Source organism: Oncorhynchus kisutch, linkage group LG5 (genome assembly GCF_002021735.2).
Source record: "Oncorhynchus kisutch isolate 150728-3 linkage group LG5, Okis_V2, whole genome shotgun sequence".
Lineage (NCBI taxonomy): Eukaryota > Metazoa > Chordata > Actinopteri > Salmoniformes > Salmonidae > Oncorhynchus > Oncorhynchus kisutch.
Window position 1 is genome coordinate 69,277,104 of NC_034178.2, and position 18,179 is coordinate 69,295,282.

An 18,179-nucleotide genomic window follows, 5' to 3' on the forward strand; every position below is an offset into this window, starting at 1 on the left:
TAGATAGAGACCAGAGAGAGACCAGAGAGAGACAAGAAAGACACCAGAGAGACCAGATAGAGACCAGAGAGAGACCAGATAGAGACCAGATAGAGACCAGATAGAGACTAGATAAAGACCAGATAGAGATGAGAGACCAGAGAGAGACCAGAGAGACCAGATAGAGCAGAGAGACCAGATAGAGACCAGAGAGAGGCCAGAGAGACCAGAGAGAGACCAGAGAGAGACCAGATAGAGACCAGATAGATACCAGAGAGACTAGATAGAGACCAGATAGAGACCAGAGAGAGACCAGGGAGAGACCAGAAAGACACCAGAGAGACCAGATAGAGACCAGATAGAGGCCAGATAGAGACTAGATAGAGGCCAGATAGAGGCCAGATAGAGACTAGATAGAGACCAGATAGAGGCCAGATAGAGACTTGATAGAGGCCAGATAGATACCAGAGAGACCATAGAGAGCAGAGAGACCAGATAGAGACCAGTTAGAGACCAGAGAGAGACCAGAGAGAGACCAGATAAAGACCAGATAGAGACCAGATAGAGACCAGAGAGACCAGAGAAAGACCAGATAGAGACCAAATAGAGACTAGATAGAGACCAGATAAAGACCAGAGAGAGCCCAGAGAGACTAGATATAGACCAGAGAGACCAGAGAGACCAGACAGACCAGAGAGAGACCAGAGAGACAAGATAGAGACCAGAGAGATCAGAGAGAGACCAGATAGAGACCAGAGAGAGACCAGATAGAGACTAGATAGAGACTAGATAGAGACCAGAGAGACTAGATAGAGACCCGATAGAGACCAGATAGAGACCAGAGAGAGACCAGAGAGAGAGAGAGAGAGAGAGAGCTGAGATGAGCAGCCAGACAGTAAAGAAACTCAATAGTGTACCTGGGATACTCTGTCTCCTGGAGGTCAGGGAATTGTCTGTCCCTTGTGAGTCCTTGTTCCCTTTAGAGTAAGGACCATCATCTAGAAGGGGCAGAAAACAGGGTTATTATAGGCATGTGTCACAAATCCCACACTATTCCCTATGTAGTGCACATATTTCAAACAGAGCCCAATGTAACTGTAGCTCTGAACAAAAGTAATGCACAGCACTGCATTTTGGGGGATAAGGAGTAGTTTGAGACACAGCCATAGAGTAGGGTCGTCTACTGGCTCTGGAACAGATGGTAGTGAGCTGGGGTAAGCGTTGCTATTGGCTTCCCGAGTACATGCAGATGCAAACGTGACCAACAACTGTAAAGCATGCAGCTGTGAGTTCTGTCCGGAGAGATAAAGGAAATCGTTTTTTTTTGTTCTGAGAGCTTAGAACACATTTAGGATCCACTCTAACAATAAACAAAATACAGATTTCTCTCATTTTTATTTTGAGAGACTAATAAGCCTGAGTTTACGGTCTGTGTAACGTAAACTTGAGTTTACGGTCTGTGTAATGTAAGCCTGAGTTTACGGTCTGTGTAACGTAAACTTGAGTTTACGGTCTGTGTAATGTAAGCCTGAGTTTACGGTCTGTGTAACGTAAACTTGAGTTTACGGTCTGTGTTATTTAAGCCTGAGTTTACGGTCTGTGTAACGTAAGCCTGAGTTTACGGTCTGTGTTACTTAAGCCTGGGCTTACGGTCTGTGTTATTTAAGCCTGAGTTTACGGTCTGTGTAACGTAAGCCTGAGTTTACGGTCTGTGTTACTTAAGCCTGAGTTTACGGTCTGTGTAACGTAAGCTTGAATTTATGGTCTGTGTTACTTAAGCCTGAGTTTACGGTCTGTGTTACTTGAACCTGGATTTACTGGCTGTGTTACTTAAGCCTGGGTTTGTCTTATTCTGTCACAGCTGTCTGTCTCTCTGTTAGGAAGTGAAGTGATACATTAGGACACATTGTTTTGAGTGTGGGGAAGAGGATTCATAATTCATGTAATGCCGCAGTCTTCATTTCCTTCAAACTTGATCCATTAATGAATACTTTCACTCTTTGCTGCTATGGGACCTGCCATCAATAGTTACCCCTGGAGCTCTGTTCCTTATGCCTGATATTAGATAGAACACGTCCGCTATCTATTCCCTGAACGCCTGCAGGAACACACACGCATGGATGCACGCACGCACGCACACACACACACACACACACACGCGCACCAACACACACACACACACACACACACACACACACACACACACACACTTAATATATTCCAACAGATCTGTCTTTGTCAGTGTCATACGCAGGAGGCATTCCTCTCTCTCTGCTCCCAGTTTTAGATTCAGCAGTGTTGCTAATCTATACCATTCAGAGAGAAAAAGAGAGTGAGATTCAGCAGTGTTGCTAATCTATACCATTCAGAGAGAAAGAGAGAGTGAGATTCAGCAGTGTTGTTAATCTATACCATTCAGAGAGAAAGAGAGAGTGAGATTCAGCAGTGTTGCTAATCTATACCATTCAGAGAGAAAGAGAGAGTGAGATTCAACAGTGTTGTTAATCTATACCATTCAGAGAGAGAAAAAGAGAGTAAGATTCAGCAGTGTTGTTAATCTGTACCATTCAGAGAGAAAGAATGAGTTTTGAAGAAACAGAAGGTCTGTGTCTATCTGGCGCCTGGCTATTACAGTCAAGTACGGCTGGAGGCTTTTGTTCTTCCTCACAGGTGTGCTTCCTTTCTTTCACTTAGACAGACGACTCTCATCACTCCCATTGTTCTAGGAGCGCCACCTGTTTGCGCATTGTGTGTGTGTGTGTGTGTGTGCGTGTGCGTGCGTGCGCGTGCGTGCATGTGTGTGTGTGCGTGCGTGTGTGTGTGTGTGCACCTGTCTGCTCTCTGTTGCTGCTGACCTATACCTGACCTGTATCTACATGAAGAATGACGTAAAATATATGAATAGTAAATCACCAGCTGAGATATATTTTGTTTTACCTCAAGTAAGACAACTGAGAACACAAGAGCCAACTGGAAGAGTTGGAGTCAACTGAAAAAAAGCGTATCTCTCTCCCCTTCCCTCCACTCCATCTCCCTCTTCTCCCTCCTCTCTTACTCCTCCCTCCCCTCCCTCCATCTCCCTCTTCTCCCTCCTCTCTTACTCCTCCCTTCCCTCCCTCCATCTCCCTCTTCTCCCTCCTCTCTTACTCCTCCCTTCCCTCCCTTCATCTCCCTCTTCTCCCTCCTCTCTTACACCTCCTTCCCCTCTCTTCATCTCCCTCTTCTCCCTCCTCTCTTACTCCTCCTTCCCCTCTATCTCCCTCTTCTCCCTCCTCTCTTACTCCATCTCCCTCTTCTCCCTCCTCTCTTACTCCTCCCTCCACTCCATCTCCCTCTTCTCCCCCCTCTCTTACTCCTCCCTCCACTCCATCTCCCTCTTCTCCCTCCTCTCTTACTCCTCCCTCCCCTCCATCTCCCTCCATGCCTTTCAGTCCTATCAGCCTCTGCATGCAGTGATGAAACACTTGACTTTGCACAGCTTTAATCCTGACGCCAGAGGGATTAAAAATCGTCCTAGTCACCTATCAAAGGAGACGATTTAGCCGTGACGCTAGGCTAGCTACCTAACTTTGGAACCTCAGTCATCGTTTTTTTCTCTCTTCAGCTCAGTCTTACAAGCATCAAAGTGGGTTACACATGGCAGGAGATGGAATGCTGGCGTACTGCACTGTGGAATAGTAAAACTATCACACTGACTGGTCCCGAACCATTCGAGATTAAGATAAAATTATGGCTTTGGTTTTTCAAGTGGGAAAGAACATGGTTACGTCAAAAATTGCACCCTGTTCCCTAGTTATAATATGGGCCCTGGTCAACAGTAGTGCACTATTTAGGGAATAGCGTTCCATTTGGGTTGCAGACGCAATAATATTTCTTGTGAGATTCTGCCTGTTTCTCTACTTTCCTCGCCATTACCAGTCCAACTGAATGGCCCCTGATTACTGTTGAGATGAATGGCACAGGTCTTTTCTGAGGTAATTGAGGTAGATACGCACATATAACTAGGAATAAAGTAACTAGGCAACACGATAGATAATAAACAATACTAGCACTGTGTGTGATGAGTCAAAAAACACGAGTGCAAAACGGGTCAATGCAGATAGTCCGAGTTGCTACATTTCTATTTAACAGTGTTATGGCTTGGGGGTGCATTGGTACAGCTTGCCGTGTGGTAGCAGAGAGAACATTCTATGACATTCCTTAGGCCCTAATCTATGGATTTCACATGACTGGGCAGAGGTGTCCCCATGGGTGGGCCTGGGAGGGCATAGACCCGCCCACTTGGCAGCCAGGCCGACACAATGGGGACAGTGTGTTAAATTTTCCGGCAACAGCTCTGGTATTCCTGCAGTCAGCATGCCAATTGCACGCTCACTCAAAACTTGAGAAATATGTGGCATTGTGTTGAGTGACAAAAGCACAAGGTGCACCTGTGAACTGACCCTGCTTTTTAATCAGCTTCTTGATATGCCACACCTGTCAGGTGGAAGGATTATATTGGCAAAGGAGAAATTCAAGGACGTAAACAAATTTGTGCAACTTTTTCCTTAGAGGAATACTGTTTTTGGTGCGTATGGAAAATGAGAACAACACTTTACATGTCGTGTTTATATGTACATGTCGTGTTCAGTGTATATGAAAACTCTCTTGGTAAATAGTATGGTCTACAGCTTATCATGAGGTATTCTTACTCAGGCGAGGAGAACCTTGAGACTTCCTTAATATTAGAGACGAAGCACCAGCTGTTGTTAATAAAGAGACAGACACCTCCGCACGACGCTAACGTTCTGTCCTGCCGCTGAAAAAACAGATAGATCTCCAGTGCCTTCAGAAAGTATTCAGACCCCTTGACTTTTTCCACATTTTGTTACGTTACTGCCTTATTCTAAAATTGATTCGATTGTTTTTCGCCCTCAACAATCTACACACAATATCCCCATAATGACAAGGCAAAAATAGGTTTTTAGAAAAAAATGAAATATGACATTTGCATAACTATTCAGACCCTTTACATTGTTGAGGCACCTTTGGCAGCGATTACAGCCTCGAGTCTTCTTGGGTATGATGCTACAAGCTTGGCACACCTGTATTTGGGGAGTTTCTCCCATTCTTCTCTGCAGATCCTCTCAAGTTCTGTCAGGTTGGATGGGGTGTGTTGCTGCACAGCTATTTTCAGGTCTCTCCAGAGATGTTAGATCGGGTTCAAGTCCGGGCTCTGGCTGGGCCACTCAAGGACATTTAGAGACTTGACCAGAAGCCACTCCTGCGTTATCTTGGTTGTGTGCTTAGGGTCGGTGTCCTGTTGGAAGGTGAACCTTCGCCCCAGTCTGAGGTCCTGAGCGCTCTGAAGCAGGTTATCATCAAAGATATCTATGTACTTTGCTCTGTTCATCTTTCCCTCGATCCTGACTAGTCTCCCAGTCCCTGCTGCTGAAAAACATCCCCACAGCATGATGCTGCCACCCCCATGCTTCATCGTAGGGATGGTGCCAGGTTTCCTACAGATGTGAAGCTTGGCATTCAGACCAAATAGTAAAATTTTGGTTTCATGAGACCAGATAATCTTGTTTCTCATGGTCTGTTAATCCTTTAGGTGCCTTTTTTTGCAAACTACAAGTGGGCTGTCATGTGCCTTTTACTGAGGAGTAGCTTCCGTCTGGCCAACCTACCACAAAGGCCTGATTGGTGGAGTGCTGCAGAGATGGTTGTCCTTCTGGAAGATTCTCCCATCTCCACAGAAGAACTCTGGAACTCTGTCAGCATTTTGTTGGTCACCTCCCTGACCAAGGCCCTTCTCCCCTTATTGCTCAGTTTGGCCGGGCAGCCAGCTCTAGGAAGAGTCTTGGTTGTTCCAAACTTCTTTCATTTAAGAATGATGGAGGCCACTGTGTTCTTGGGGATCTTCAATACTGCAGAAAAGGTTTCGTACCCTTCCCCAGATCCCCAGTCTCAAAGCTTTACAGACAATTCCTTCAACCTCATGGCTTGAATTTTGCTCTGACATACACTGTCAACTGTGGGACCTTATATAGACAGGTGTGAGACTTTCCAAATGATGACCATTGAATTTAATTTACCACAGGTGGACTCCAATCAAGTCCACCTGGGGCAGCAGAGTAGCCTAGTGGTTAGAGCGTTGGTCTAGTAACCGGAAGGTTGCAAGTTCAAACCCCCGACCTGACAAGGTACAAATCTGTTGTTCTGCTCCTGAACAGGCAGTTAACCCACTGTTCCTAGGCCGTCATTGAAAATAAGAATTTGTTCTTAACTGACTTGCCTAGTAAAATAAAGGTAAATAAATATATATAGAAACATCTCAAGTTGGTGGACTCCAATCAAGTTGTAGAGACATCTCAAGGATGATCAATGGAAACAGGATGCACCTGAGCACAATTTTGTGTCTCATAGCATAGGGTCTGAATACCTGTGTAAATGAGGTATTTCAGTTTTTAACACATAATAAATTTGACAAAATTTCTAAAAACCTGTTTTTGCTTTATCATTGTCGGTTATTGTTTGTCGATTGATGAGAAGAATCAATTTTAGATTAAGGCAGAAATGTAACAAAATGTGGGGTCTAAACACTTTCCTATATTGTCCTTTTCAGCCACAACTCCGAGAAACGTAGGATATTCCAGTTCTTCAGGTCCCGTTGATAGGATAGTCTCGAACGGAGCTCATCAACTTTTTTTATCCATTGATTCTGTACGTCGGCCAACAGAACACAGGGTAGAGGTGGTTTATCGCTGATGTAGTTTCGCCTGGGTGCACGTCGGCCTCTCTTGAGCTGTCTCTTTCTCTTCCTGAGTCTCAGGGATCAGGGTCCCTGCTAAGTAATATGTCTTGGCACCGCCAACTCATTGAAGTACAAATCTTCATCCAAATCAAGGTTAGTGATCACTTTTCTGATGTCCAGGAGCTCTTTTCAGTCATAGGAAAAGATGGTGGAAATATTATGTACCGAAAAGTTAATCTCATTGTGTGAGTGTGTGTGATTCAGGAAGCCCATTCAGGTTTTAATTAGCAGTCATTATAAGGACCAGGGGGACAGGGAGACAATGGACTAGGAGGCAGGAAGCATGACTGCTGGTCTAACACCCACACACACACACACACACACACACACACACACACACACACACACACACACACACACACACACACACACACACACACACACACACACACACACACACACACACACACACACACACACACACACACACACACACACACACACACACACACACACACAGAGAGAGTGATGGGCAGACAATGCAAGGGATGGCAGGGTGCACGTCTCTCTACTTCCACACACAGTGAGACTAAATACACCTCCACACCTGATAAACCACACACACGCACGCATGCACGCACGCACGCACGCACACACACACACACACACACACACACACACACACACACACACACACACACACACACACACACACACACACACACACACACACACACACACACACACACACACACACACACACACACATTCACTATGAAGCCTATGGGTATGTAACTCACAACAAGAAGGAAACAAACTAATTGAGCTGCGTTCAAATTATGTAATTCGTGTGGCTCTAGTATTACTTAACTGGAAGTTGAAGACGAGCTGGAAGTTATGAGTGTTTTTTTCCCCTCTGCTAGCAACCATCACAGTCGCGCTGATTGAGTTAGCCCACAGAGCTAAAGACAGACCTACTGTGTTTGGGGCATGCTTGTTCCACAGCATCATGGCTAAGATAGCTTGCACAGCTAAAGACAGACAAACTGTCTTGTTTGGGGTGTGCTTGTTGGCTTATTCCAGAACATCACGACTGGGTTAGCTGGCTGAGCATAAGACAGACTGTGTTGTTTGGGGTGTGCTTGTTGGCTTATTCCAGAACATCACGACTGGGTTAGCTGGCTGAGCATAAAACAGACTGTGTTGTCTGTGTTGTTTGGCGTGTGCTTGTTGCTTGTCACGACTCAGGCTCTGCTCTCCACAAGGTTTCTTTCTAACTTGATGCACCCCTCTAGTGAAATTGGTTTGGATTGAGGGATGAGGCAGAGGGAGGGAAGATGGAGAGAGAGATGAGAGAGACGGAGGGATATGAGTGGGTGCACTCCTGCATTTGTGATCAAAGCCGCGCTCGGCACGGTATGTTGGAAGTGACAAACGGTCGGCGGGATGTTTTTCCCTCGACAGCTGTGTCACCATGGATTACTGTCTGCATTATAGCCGTGTGTGCGCGCGCGTGTGTGTGTGATAAGGTGCTGCTTCACTAGATAATCTCTTGAGGTGTTTATTCAACAGCTATCCTAGAAATTCATTAGTTTACTCTTTTTCAGCTCAGCACACTCTGTTCAGCCTCTCTCTCGGGGATATAATGGCCATAGGAGGATTGTAGAGGTAAATATGTGTTTAACGTAGGTGACAACTGCCTTTGATCGCTCAGAATAGACTTTATTATATCAGACTGATCCCTGGTCGGTCGGTCGGCTCCTGAAGTAAAGTGCTAGGTGCCTGGTGCTCCTGGAGTAATGTGCTAGGTGCCCGGGCAGTGCCACCATGTTTTATGGTTTGTTTACACAGCAGCAGTCATAACCTGCCAACAAGACGGAAAACAGGGGGAGGATGAACCCACTTTGAACTGGTACTATTTTTCCCATGGATCTCAAATCAAATCAAATTTTATTGGTCACATACACATGGTTAGCAGATGTTAATGAGAGTGCATCGAAATGTTTGTGCTTCTAGTTCCGACCATGCAGTAATATCTAACAAGTAATCAAACAATTTCACAACAACTACCTTATACACACAAGTTTAAAGGAATGAATAAGAATATGTATAGTGAGGGGAAAAAGGATTTGATCCCCTGCTGATTTTGTACGTTTGCCCACTGACAAAGAAATGATCCATCTATAATTTTAATGGTAGGTTTATTTGAACAGTGAGAGACATAATAACAACAAAATCCAGAAAAACGCATGTCTAAAAATGTAATCAATTGATTTGCATTTTAATGAGGGAAATAATTATTTGACCCTCTCTCAATCAGAAATATTTCTGGCTCCCAGGTGTCTTTTATACAGGTAACGAGCTGAGATTAGGAGCACACTCTTAAAGGGAGTGCTCCTTATCTCAGCTTGTTACTTGTATAAAAGACACCTGTCCACAGAAGCAATCAATCAATCAGATTCCAAACTCTCCACCATGGCCAAGACCAAAGAGCTCTCCAAGGATGTCAGGGACAAGATTGTAGACCTACACAAGGCTGGAATGGGCTACAAGAACATCGCTAAGCAGCTTGGTTAGAAGGTGACAACAGTTGGTGCGATTATTCGCAAATGGAAGAAACACAAAAGAACTGTCAATCTCCCTCGGCCTGGGGCTCCATGCAAGATCTCACCTCGTGGAGTTGCAATGATCCTGAGAATGGTGAGGAATCAGCCCAGAACTACACGGGAGGATCTTGTCAATGATCTCAAGGCAGCTGGGACCATAGTCACCAAGAAAACAATTGGTAACACACTACACCGTGAAGGACTGAAATCCTGCAGCGCACACAAGGTCCCCCTGCTCAAGAAAGCACATATACATGCCCGTCTGAAGTTTGCCAATTAACATCTGATTGATTCAGAGGACAACTGGGTGAAAGTGTTGTGGTCAGATGAGACCAAAATTGAGCTCTTTGGCATCAACTCAACTCGCCATGTTTGGAGGAGGAGGAATGCTGCCTATGACCCCAAGAACACCATCCCCACCGTCAAACATGGAGGAGGAAACCATATGCTTCGGGGTGTTTTTCTGCTAAGGGGACAGGACAACTTCACCACATCAAAGGGACGATGTTGTTCCAAGATGGCGTAGCAGTAAGTCATCCTGTCGTGTCGTGTCTCTGTATATTTAGTTTATTTTTAGTTTATTTTTCGTTTTTTACACATTTTTCGTTCTTTACATAGCTATCCCTTTAAAAACATTTTGCTAAACCTAAGCTTCCAAATACTCTCCTGCTACCCGCCTCACCCAATGTAGCGACTCTAACCAGAGCATAACGGACCTATTTATCTTTCATCCCCGGATTCACCCCTGGATTCCCACCGCAAACGGAACATTTTTCAGCTGGATTTTTCAGCTGGATCTTCAGAACTAGCTATCTAGCTAAACCGCAACCCCGGACGATTACTCCTGGCTAGCGTTTCCACCCACTTAGCTTGAAGCTAGCCCGGCCTGCGCTACCACCGTAGCATACTCCTGAGCTACAATACCCGGGCCCTAGACCGGTCTATCGATGTCACCGCATGAAGAGGAATAAACAGACTCACCCCATCGCGACGTCCCCCAAAGGCTAACTCTCTAGCCCTCGCTATCTCCCTGCTTGCTAATTCGGCCTGCTAACTGCTAGCTTGTCCAGCTCCGGTCCGCTAACTGCTACCTTGTCTAGCCCGGGCCTACAAACTGTTAGCTTGTTAGCACAGGCCTGCTAACCGCCTGAATCGCCGCGTCCCAAACGCTCACCGGACCCATATTTACTTTCTATCTCTTTTGACTTTTAATTTGTTTATACCTTCCGGAAACCTGCCTCACCCAATGTGATACGGAATCGCTATTATTTTTTAAAAATTTTTAGAACACACTCAAGAACCTCCAGAAGCTAACCAGCTAACTAGATACAAGCTATTTAGTCATTGTTAGTTTTTTTTTACCTGGATAACACTCGCCAGTCCAGCTTCCCTGCCCCATCCACCGCTGCCCCCTGGACACTGATCTCTTGGCTACATAGCTGATGCACGCTGGACTGTCCATTAATCACGGTACTCCATTCTGCTTGTTTGTTTTATCTGTTGGCCCCGTTGCCTAGTCTACGCCATTTTACCTGCTGTTGTTGTGCTAGCTGATTAGCTGTTGTCTCACCTACTGTTTTAGCCAGCTTTCCAAATTCAACACCCGTGATTACTGTATGCCTCGCTGTATGTCTCTCTCAAATGTCAATATGCCTTGTATACTGTTGTTCAGGTTAGTTATCATTGTTTTAGTTCACAATGGAGCCCCTAGTTCCACTCTTCATACCCCTGATAACTCCTTTGTCCCACCTCCCACACATGCGGTGACCTCACCCATTACTACCAGCATGTCCAGAGATACAACCTCTCTCATCATCACCCAGTGCCTGGGCTTACCTCCGCTGTACCCGCACCCCACCATACCCCTGTCTGCGCATTATGCCCTGAATATATTCTACCATGCCCAGAAACCTGCTCCTCTTATTCTCTGTCCCCAACGCTCTAGGCGACCAGTTTTGATAGCCTTTAGCCGCACCCTCATACTACTCCTTCTCTGTTCCGCGGGTGATGTGGAGGTAAACCCAGGCCCTGCATGTCCCCAGGCACCCTCGTTTGTTGACTTCTGTGATCGAAAAAGCCTTGGTTTCATGCATGTCAACATCAGAAGCCTCCTCCCTAAGTTTGTCTTACTCACTGCTTTAGCACACTCTGCTAACCCTGATGTCCTTGCTGTGTCTGAATCCTGGCTCAGGAAGGCCACCAAAAATTCAGAGATTTCCATACCCAACTATAACATCTTCCGTCAAGATAGAACTGCCAAAGGGGGAGGAGTTGCAGTTTACTGCAGAGATAGCCTGCAAAGTAATGTCATACTTTCCAGGTCCATATCCAAACAGTTCGAACTACTAATTTTGAAAATTACCCTCTCCAGAAATAAGTCTCTCACGGTTGCCGCCTGCTACCGACCCCCCTCAGCTCCCAGCTGTGCCCTGGACACCATTTGTGAATGATCGCCCCCCATCTAGCTTCAGAGTTTGTTCTGTTAGGTGACCTAAACTGGGATATGCTTAACACCCCGCCAGTCCTACAATCTAAGCTAGATGCCCTCAATCTCACACAAATCATCAAGGAACCCACCAGGTACAACCCTAACTCTGTAAACAAGGGCACCCTCATAGACGTCATCCTGACCATCTGGCCCTCCAAATACACCTCCGCTGTCTTCAACCAGGATCTCAGCGATCACTGCCTCATTGCCTGTATCCGCTACGGAGCCGCAGTCAAACGACCACCTCTCATCACTGTCAAACGCTCCCTAAAACACTTCTGTGAGCAGGCCTTTCTAATCGACCTGGCCCGGGTATCCTGGAAGGACATTGACCTCATCCCGTCAGTTGAGGATGCCTGGTCATTCTTTAAAAGTAACTTCCTCACCATTCTAGATAAGCATGCTCAGTTCAAAAAATGCAGAACTAAGAATAGATACAGCCCTTGGTTCACCCCAGACCTGACTGCCTTCGACCAGCACAAAAACATCCTGTGGCGGACTGCAATAGCATCGAATAGTCCCCGTGATATGCAACTGTTCAGGGAAGTCCGGAACCAATACACGCAGTCAGTCAGGAAAGCTAAGGCCAGCTTCTTCAGGCAGAAGTTTGCATCCTGTAGCTCCAACTCCAAAAAGTTCTGGGACACTGTGAAGTCCATGGAGAACAAGAGCACCTCCTCCCAGATGCCCACTGCACTGAGGCTAGGTAACACGGTCACCACTGATAAATCCATGATTATCGAAAACTTCAATAAGCATTTCTCAACGGCTGGCCATGCCTTCCGCCTGGCTACTTCAACCTCGGCCAACAGCTCCGCCCCCCCCGCAGCTCCTCGCCCAAGCCTCTCCAGGTTCTCCTTTACCCAAATCCAGATAGCAGATGTTCTGAAAGAGCTGCAAAACCTGGACCCGTACAAATCAGCTGGGCTTGACAATCTGGACCCTCTATTTCTGAAACTATCTGCCACCATTGTCGCAACCCCTATTACCAGCCTGTTCAACCTCTCTTTCATCTCGTCTGAGATCCCCAAGGATTGGAAAGCTGCCGCAGTCATCCCCCTCTTCAAAGGGGGAGACACCCTGGACCCAAACTGTTACAGACCTATATCCATCCTGCCCTGCCTATCTAAGGTCTTCGAAAGCCAAGTCAACAAACAGGTCACTGACCATCTCGAATCCCACCGTACCTTCTCCGCTGTGCAATCTGGTTTCCGAGCCGGTCATGGGTGCACCTCAGCCACACTCAAGGTACTAAACGATATCGTAACCGCCATCGATAAAAGACAGTACTGTGCAGCCGTCTTCATTGACCTTGCCAAGGCTTTCGACTCTGTCAATCACCATATTCTTATCGGCAGACTCAGTAGCCTCGGTTTTTCGGATGACTGCCTTGCCTGGTTCACCAATTACTTTGCAGACAGAGTTCAGTGTGTCAAATCGGAGGGCATGCTGTCCGGTCCTCTGGCAGTCTCTATGGGGGTGCCACAGGGTTCAATTCTCGGGCCGACTCTTTTCTCTGTGTATATCAATGATGTTGCTCTTGCTGCGGGCGATTCCCTGATCCACCTCTACGCAGACGACACCATTCTATATACTTTCGGCCCGTCTTTGGACACTGTGCTATCTAACCTCCAAACAAGCTTCAATGCCATACAACACTCCTTCCGTGGCCTCCAACTGCTCTTAAACGCTAGTAAAACCAAATGCATGCTTTTCAACCGGTCGCTGCCTGCACCCGCATGCCCGACTAGCATCACCACCCTGGATGGTTCCGACCTAGAATATGTGGACGTCTATAAGTACCTAGGTGTCTGGCTAGACTGCAAACTCTCCTTCCAGACTCATATCAAACATCTCCAATCGAAAATCAAATCAAGAGTCGGCTTTCTATTCCGCAACAAAGCCTCCTTCACTCACGCTGCCAAGCTTACCCTAGTAAAACTGACTATCCTACCGATCCTCGACTTCGGCGATGTCATCTACAAAATGGCTTCCAACACTCTACTCAGCAAACTGGATGCAGTCTATCACAGTGCCATCCGTTTTGTCACTAAAGCACCTTATACCACCCACCACTGCGACTTGTATGCTCTAGTCGGCTGGCCCTCGCTACATATTCGTCGCCAGACCCACTGGCTCCAGGTCATCTACAAGTCCATGCTAGGTAAAGCTCCGCCTTATCTCAGCTCACTGGTCACGATGGCAACACCCATCCGTAGCACGCACTCCAGCAGGTGTATCTCACTGATCATCCCTAAAGCCAACACCTCATTTGGCCACCTTTCGTTCCAGTACTCTGCTGCCTGTGACTGGAACGAATTGCAAAAATCGCTGAAGTTGGAAACTTTTATCTCCCTCACCAACTTCAAACATCAGCTATCTGAGCAGCTAACCGATCGCTGCAGCTGTACATAGTCTATTGGTAAATAGCCCACCTTTTTCACCTACCTCATCCCCATACTGTTTTTATTTATTTACTTTTCTGCTCTTTTGCACACCAATATCTCTACCTGTACATGACCATCTGATCATTCATCACTCCAGTGTTAATCTGCAAAATTGTAATTATCTGCCTACCTTCTCATGCCTTTTGCACACATTGTATATAGACCCCCCCTTTGTTTTCTACTGTGTTATTGACTTGTTAATTGTTTACTCCATGTGTAACTCTTTGTTGTCTGCTCACACTGCTATGCTTTATCTTGGCCAGGTCACAGTTGCAAATGAGAACTTGTTCTCAACTAGCCTACCTGGTTAAATAAAGGGGAAATATATATATATTTTTTAAATGGACGGGGCCATGTACCGTCAAATCTTGGGTGAGAACCTCCTTCCCTCAGCCAGGGCATTGAAAATGGGTCGTGGATGGCATGACAATGACCGAAAACACACGGACCAAGGCAACAAAGGAGTTGCTCAAGAAGAAGCACATTAAGGTCCTGGAGTGGCCTAGCCAGTCTCCAGACCTTAATCCCACAGAAAATCTGTTGAGGGAGCTGAAAGTTTGAGTTGCCAAACGTCAGTCTCGAAACCTTAATGACTTGGAGAAGATCTGCAAAGAGGAGTGGGACAAAATCCCTTCTGAGATGTGTGCAAACCTGGTGGCCAACTACAAGAAACGTCTGACCTCTGATTGCCAACAAGGGTTTTGCCACCAAGTACTATGTCATTTTTTGCAGAGGGGTCAAATACTTATTTCTCTTATTAAAATGCAAATCAATTTATAACATTTGAGTTTGAGTTTGAGTTTATTGTTATTTTTACAGGGACAGTGCACATTAATCAACATTTCAGTAAAAGTGCCGGTTTTAGCCAACCGGCTAATTTTCAACCGCAGTCCCTGGGCAGGTTATTAAAAACAATTACAATATAAACAATAGCAACATAGGGCAAGCAAGACATAGCAACATAGGACAAGCAAGACATAGCATACAGACAGAGCAACATAGAACAAGCAAGACATAGCATACAGACAGAGCAACATAGGACAAGCAAGACATAGCATACAGACAGAGCAACATAGGACAAGCAAGACGTAGCAACATAGGACAAGCAAGACATAGCAACATAGGACAAGCAAGACATAGCATACAGACAGAGCAACATAGGACAAGCAAGACGTAGCAACATAGAACAAGCAAGACATAGCAACATAGGACAAGCAAGACATAGCATACAGACAGAGCAACATAGGACAAGCAAGACGTAGCAACATAGGGCAAGCAAGACATAGCATACAGACATAGCAACATAGGACAAGCAAGACATAGCATACAGACAGAGCAACATAGGACAAGCAAGACATAGCATACAGACAGAGCAACATAGGACAAGCAAGACATAGCATACAGACAGAGCAACATAGGACAAGCAAGACATAGCAACATAGGACAAGCAAGACATAGCATACAGACAGAGCAACATAGGACAAGCAAGACATAGCATACAGACAGAGCAACATAGGACAAGCAAGACATAGCAACATAGGACAAGCAAGACATAGCATACAGACAGAGCAATATAGGACAAGCAAGACGTAGCATACAGACATAGCAACATAGGACAAGCAAGACATAGCATACAGACAGAGCAATATAGGACAAGCAAGACGTAGCATACAGACAGAGCAACATAGGACAAGCAAGACGTAGCATACAGACAGAGCAACATAGAACAAGCAAGACATAGCAACATAGGACAAGCAAGACATAGCATACAGACAGAGCAACATAGGACAAGCAAGACGTAGCATACAGACAGAGCAGCATAAAACAAAAAGCAGCAAGACAAAATTCATAAAAGCAACAAAGTGTTTCCACACCTCACAAGCTACAGACAACAGACAACATGGAGAGCGGCAACCCACAGCTAGGGACCATGTTCACAAATCTGATTGGCATTTAGCCATGTCTTCATGCATTTTGTGAAAGTGTGATATGTGGTGCAGTTATGTGTGTCTGATGGCAGTGTATTCAGTGTATTTTTGACATGGGTTTTTCTGGATTATTATTTTTGTCTCTCACTGTTCAAATAAACCTACCATTAAAATTATAGACGGATAATTTCTTTGTCAGTGGGCAACATACAAAATCAGCAGGGGATCAAATACTTTTTCCCTCACTGTACATATAAATATATAGATGAGCGTTGGCCGAACGGCATAGGCAGGATGCAGTAGATGTTATAGAGTACAGTATATACATATGAGATGAGTAATGTAGGGTATGTAAACATTATATAAAGTGGCATTGTTTAAAGTGACTAGTGATACATTTATTACATCCAATGTTTAATTATTAAAGTGGCTAGAGAATTGAGTCAGTATGTTGGCAGCAGCCTCTCTGTGTTAGTGGTGGCTGTTTAACAGTCTGATGGCCTTGAGATAAAAGCAGTTTTTCAGTCTCTCGGTCCCAGCTTTGATGCACCTGTACTGACCTCGCCTTCTGGATGATAGCGGGGTGAACAGGCAGTGTGTCACGACTCTGACCGAAGGTGGCTCCCCTTCCCGTTCGGGTGGCGCTCGGCGGTCGTCGTCGCCGGCCTACTAGCTGCCAATGATTATTTTCTCCCCCTCCTTATGTGTTTATTGAGTACACCTGTTTTGAGTTGGTGATAATTAGTGAGGCGTTATTAGTCAGCCGGTTCCGCCTGGTTCTTTGTGCGGGATTGATTATTGTAACCCTGGTGTTTGCATTAGATGTACATGTTTGTGTATTTAGTGCTAGACTGTTTTCGTTTCCCTGTGTCTGGGGCATTTGGTTTGAGCACCCGTAAGTGGGGGGACCGTAGTTCACCGTGTGTGCATTAAAGTAGCACTTTATTGAACTCTGCTTTCCTGCGCCTGATTTCATCCTCACGACACCCAGGACCTTACACAGTGGCTCGGGTGTTTGTTGTCCTTGATTATCTTTTTGTCCTTCCTGTGACATCGGATGTTGTAGGTGTCCTGGAGGGCAGGTAGTTTGCCCCCGGTGATGCGGTGATGCGCCGAGGAACTTTATGGAGAAATTTATGGAGCCTTGTTTTCAGGTTATCCTTGTTAAAATCCCCAGCTACAATAAATGCAGCCTCAGGATAGGTGGTTTCCAGTTTACATAGAGTCCAATGAAGTTCTTTCAGGGCCGTCGAGGTGTCTGCTTGTGGTGATGTACACGACTGTGATTATAATCTACAAGAATTCTCTTGGTAGATAATGCGGTCAGCATTTAATTGTAAGGAATTCTAGGTCAGGTGAACAAAAGGATTTGAGTTCCTGTATGTTGTTATGATCACACCACGAGTCGTTAATCATAAGGCATACAGCCCCGCCCCTCTTCTTACCAGAGAGGTGTTTGTTTCTGTCGGCGCGATGCGTGAAGAAACTAGGTGGCTGCACCGACTCTGATATCTGATAACGTATCCCGAGTGAGCCATGTTTCCGTGAAACAGAGAATGTTACAATCTCTGATGTCTCTCTAGTAGGCAACCCTTGTTTGGATTTTGTCTACCTTGTTGTCAAGAGACTGGACGTTGGCTAGTAGTATACTCGGGAGTGGTGGGAGATGTGCCCGTCTTCAGAGCCTGACCAGAAGACCGCTCCGTCTGCCCCTTCTGGGGAGCCTTTGTTTTGGGTCGCCTGCTGGGATCCGATCCATTGTCCTGCGTGGTGGACCAAACAGCAGATCCGCTTCGGGAAAGTCGTATTCCTGGTCGTAATGTTGGTGAGTTGACGTTGCTCTTATATCCAATAGTTCCTCCCAGCTGTATGTAATAAGACTTCAGATTCCCTGGGGTAACAGTGTAAGAAATAATACATTAAAAAACTAAATACTGCACAGTTTCCTAAGAACGCGAAGCGAGGCGACCATCTCTGCCGACGCCGGATGTACTA

The 18,179-nt window shown here is 45.8% G+C and overlaps 1 protein-coding gene across 1 annotated transcript in view; it reads right to left on the minus strand.

Moving 5' to 3' along the window:
* Nucleotides 1-18,179, minus strand: part of grip2b (glutamate receptor interacting protein 2b) — a 223,823-nt gene that overhangs the window by 195,039 nt on the left and 10,605 nt on the right. The window contains 1 exon segment of the mRNA XM_031825732.1: nt 897-977. Within this exon segment, the coding sequence (XP_031681592.1) occupies nt 897-977 (81 nt within the window).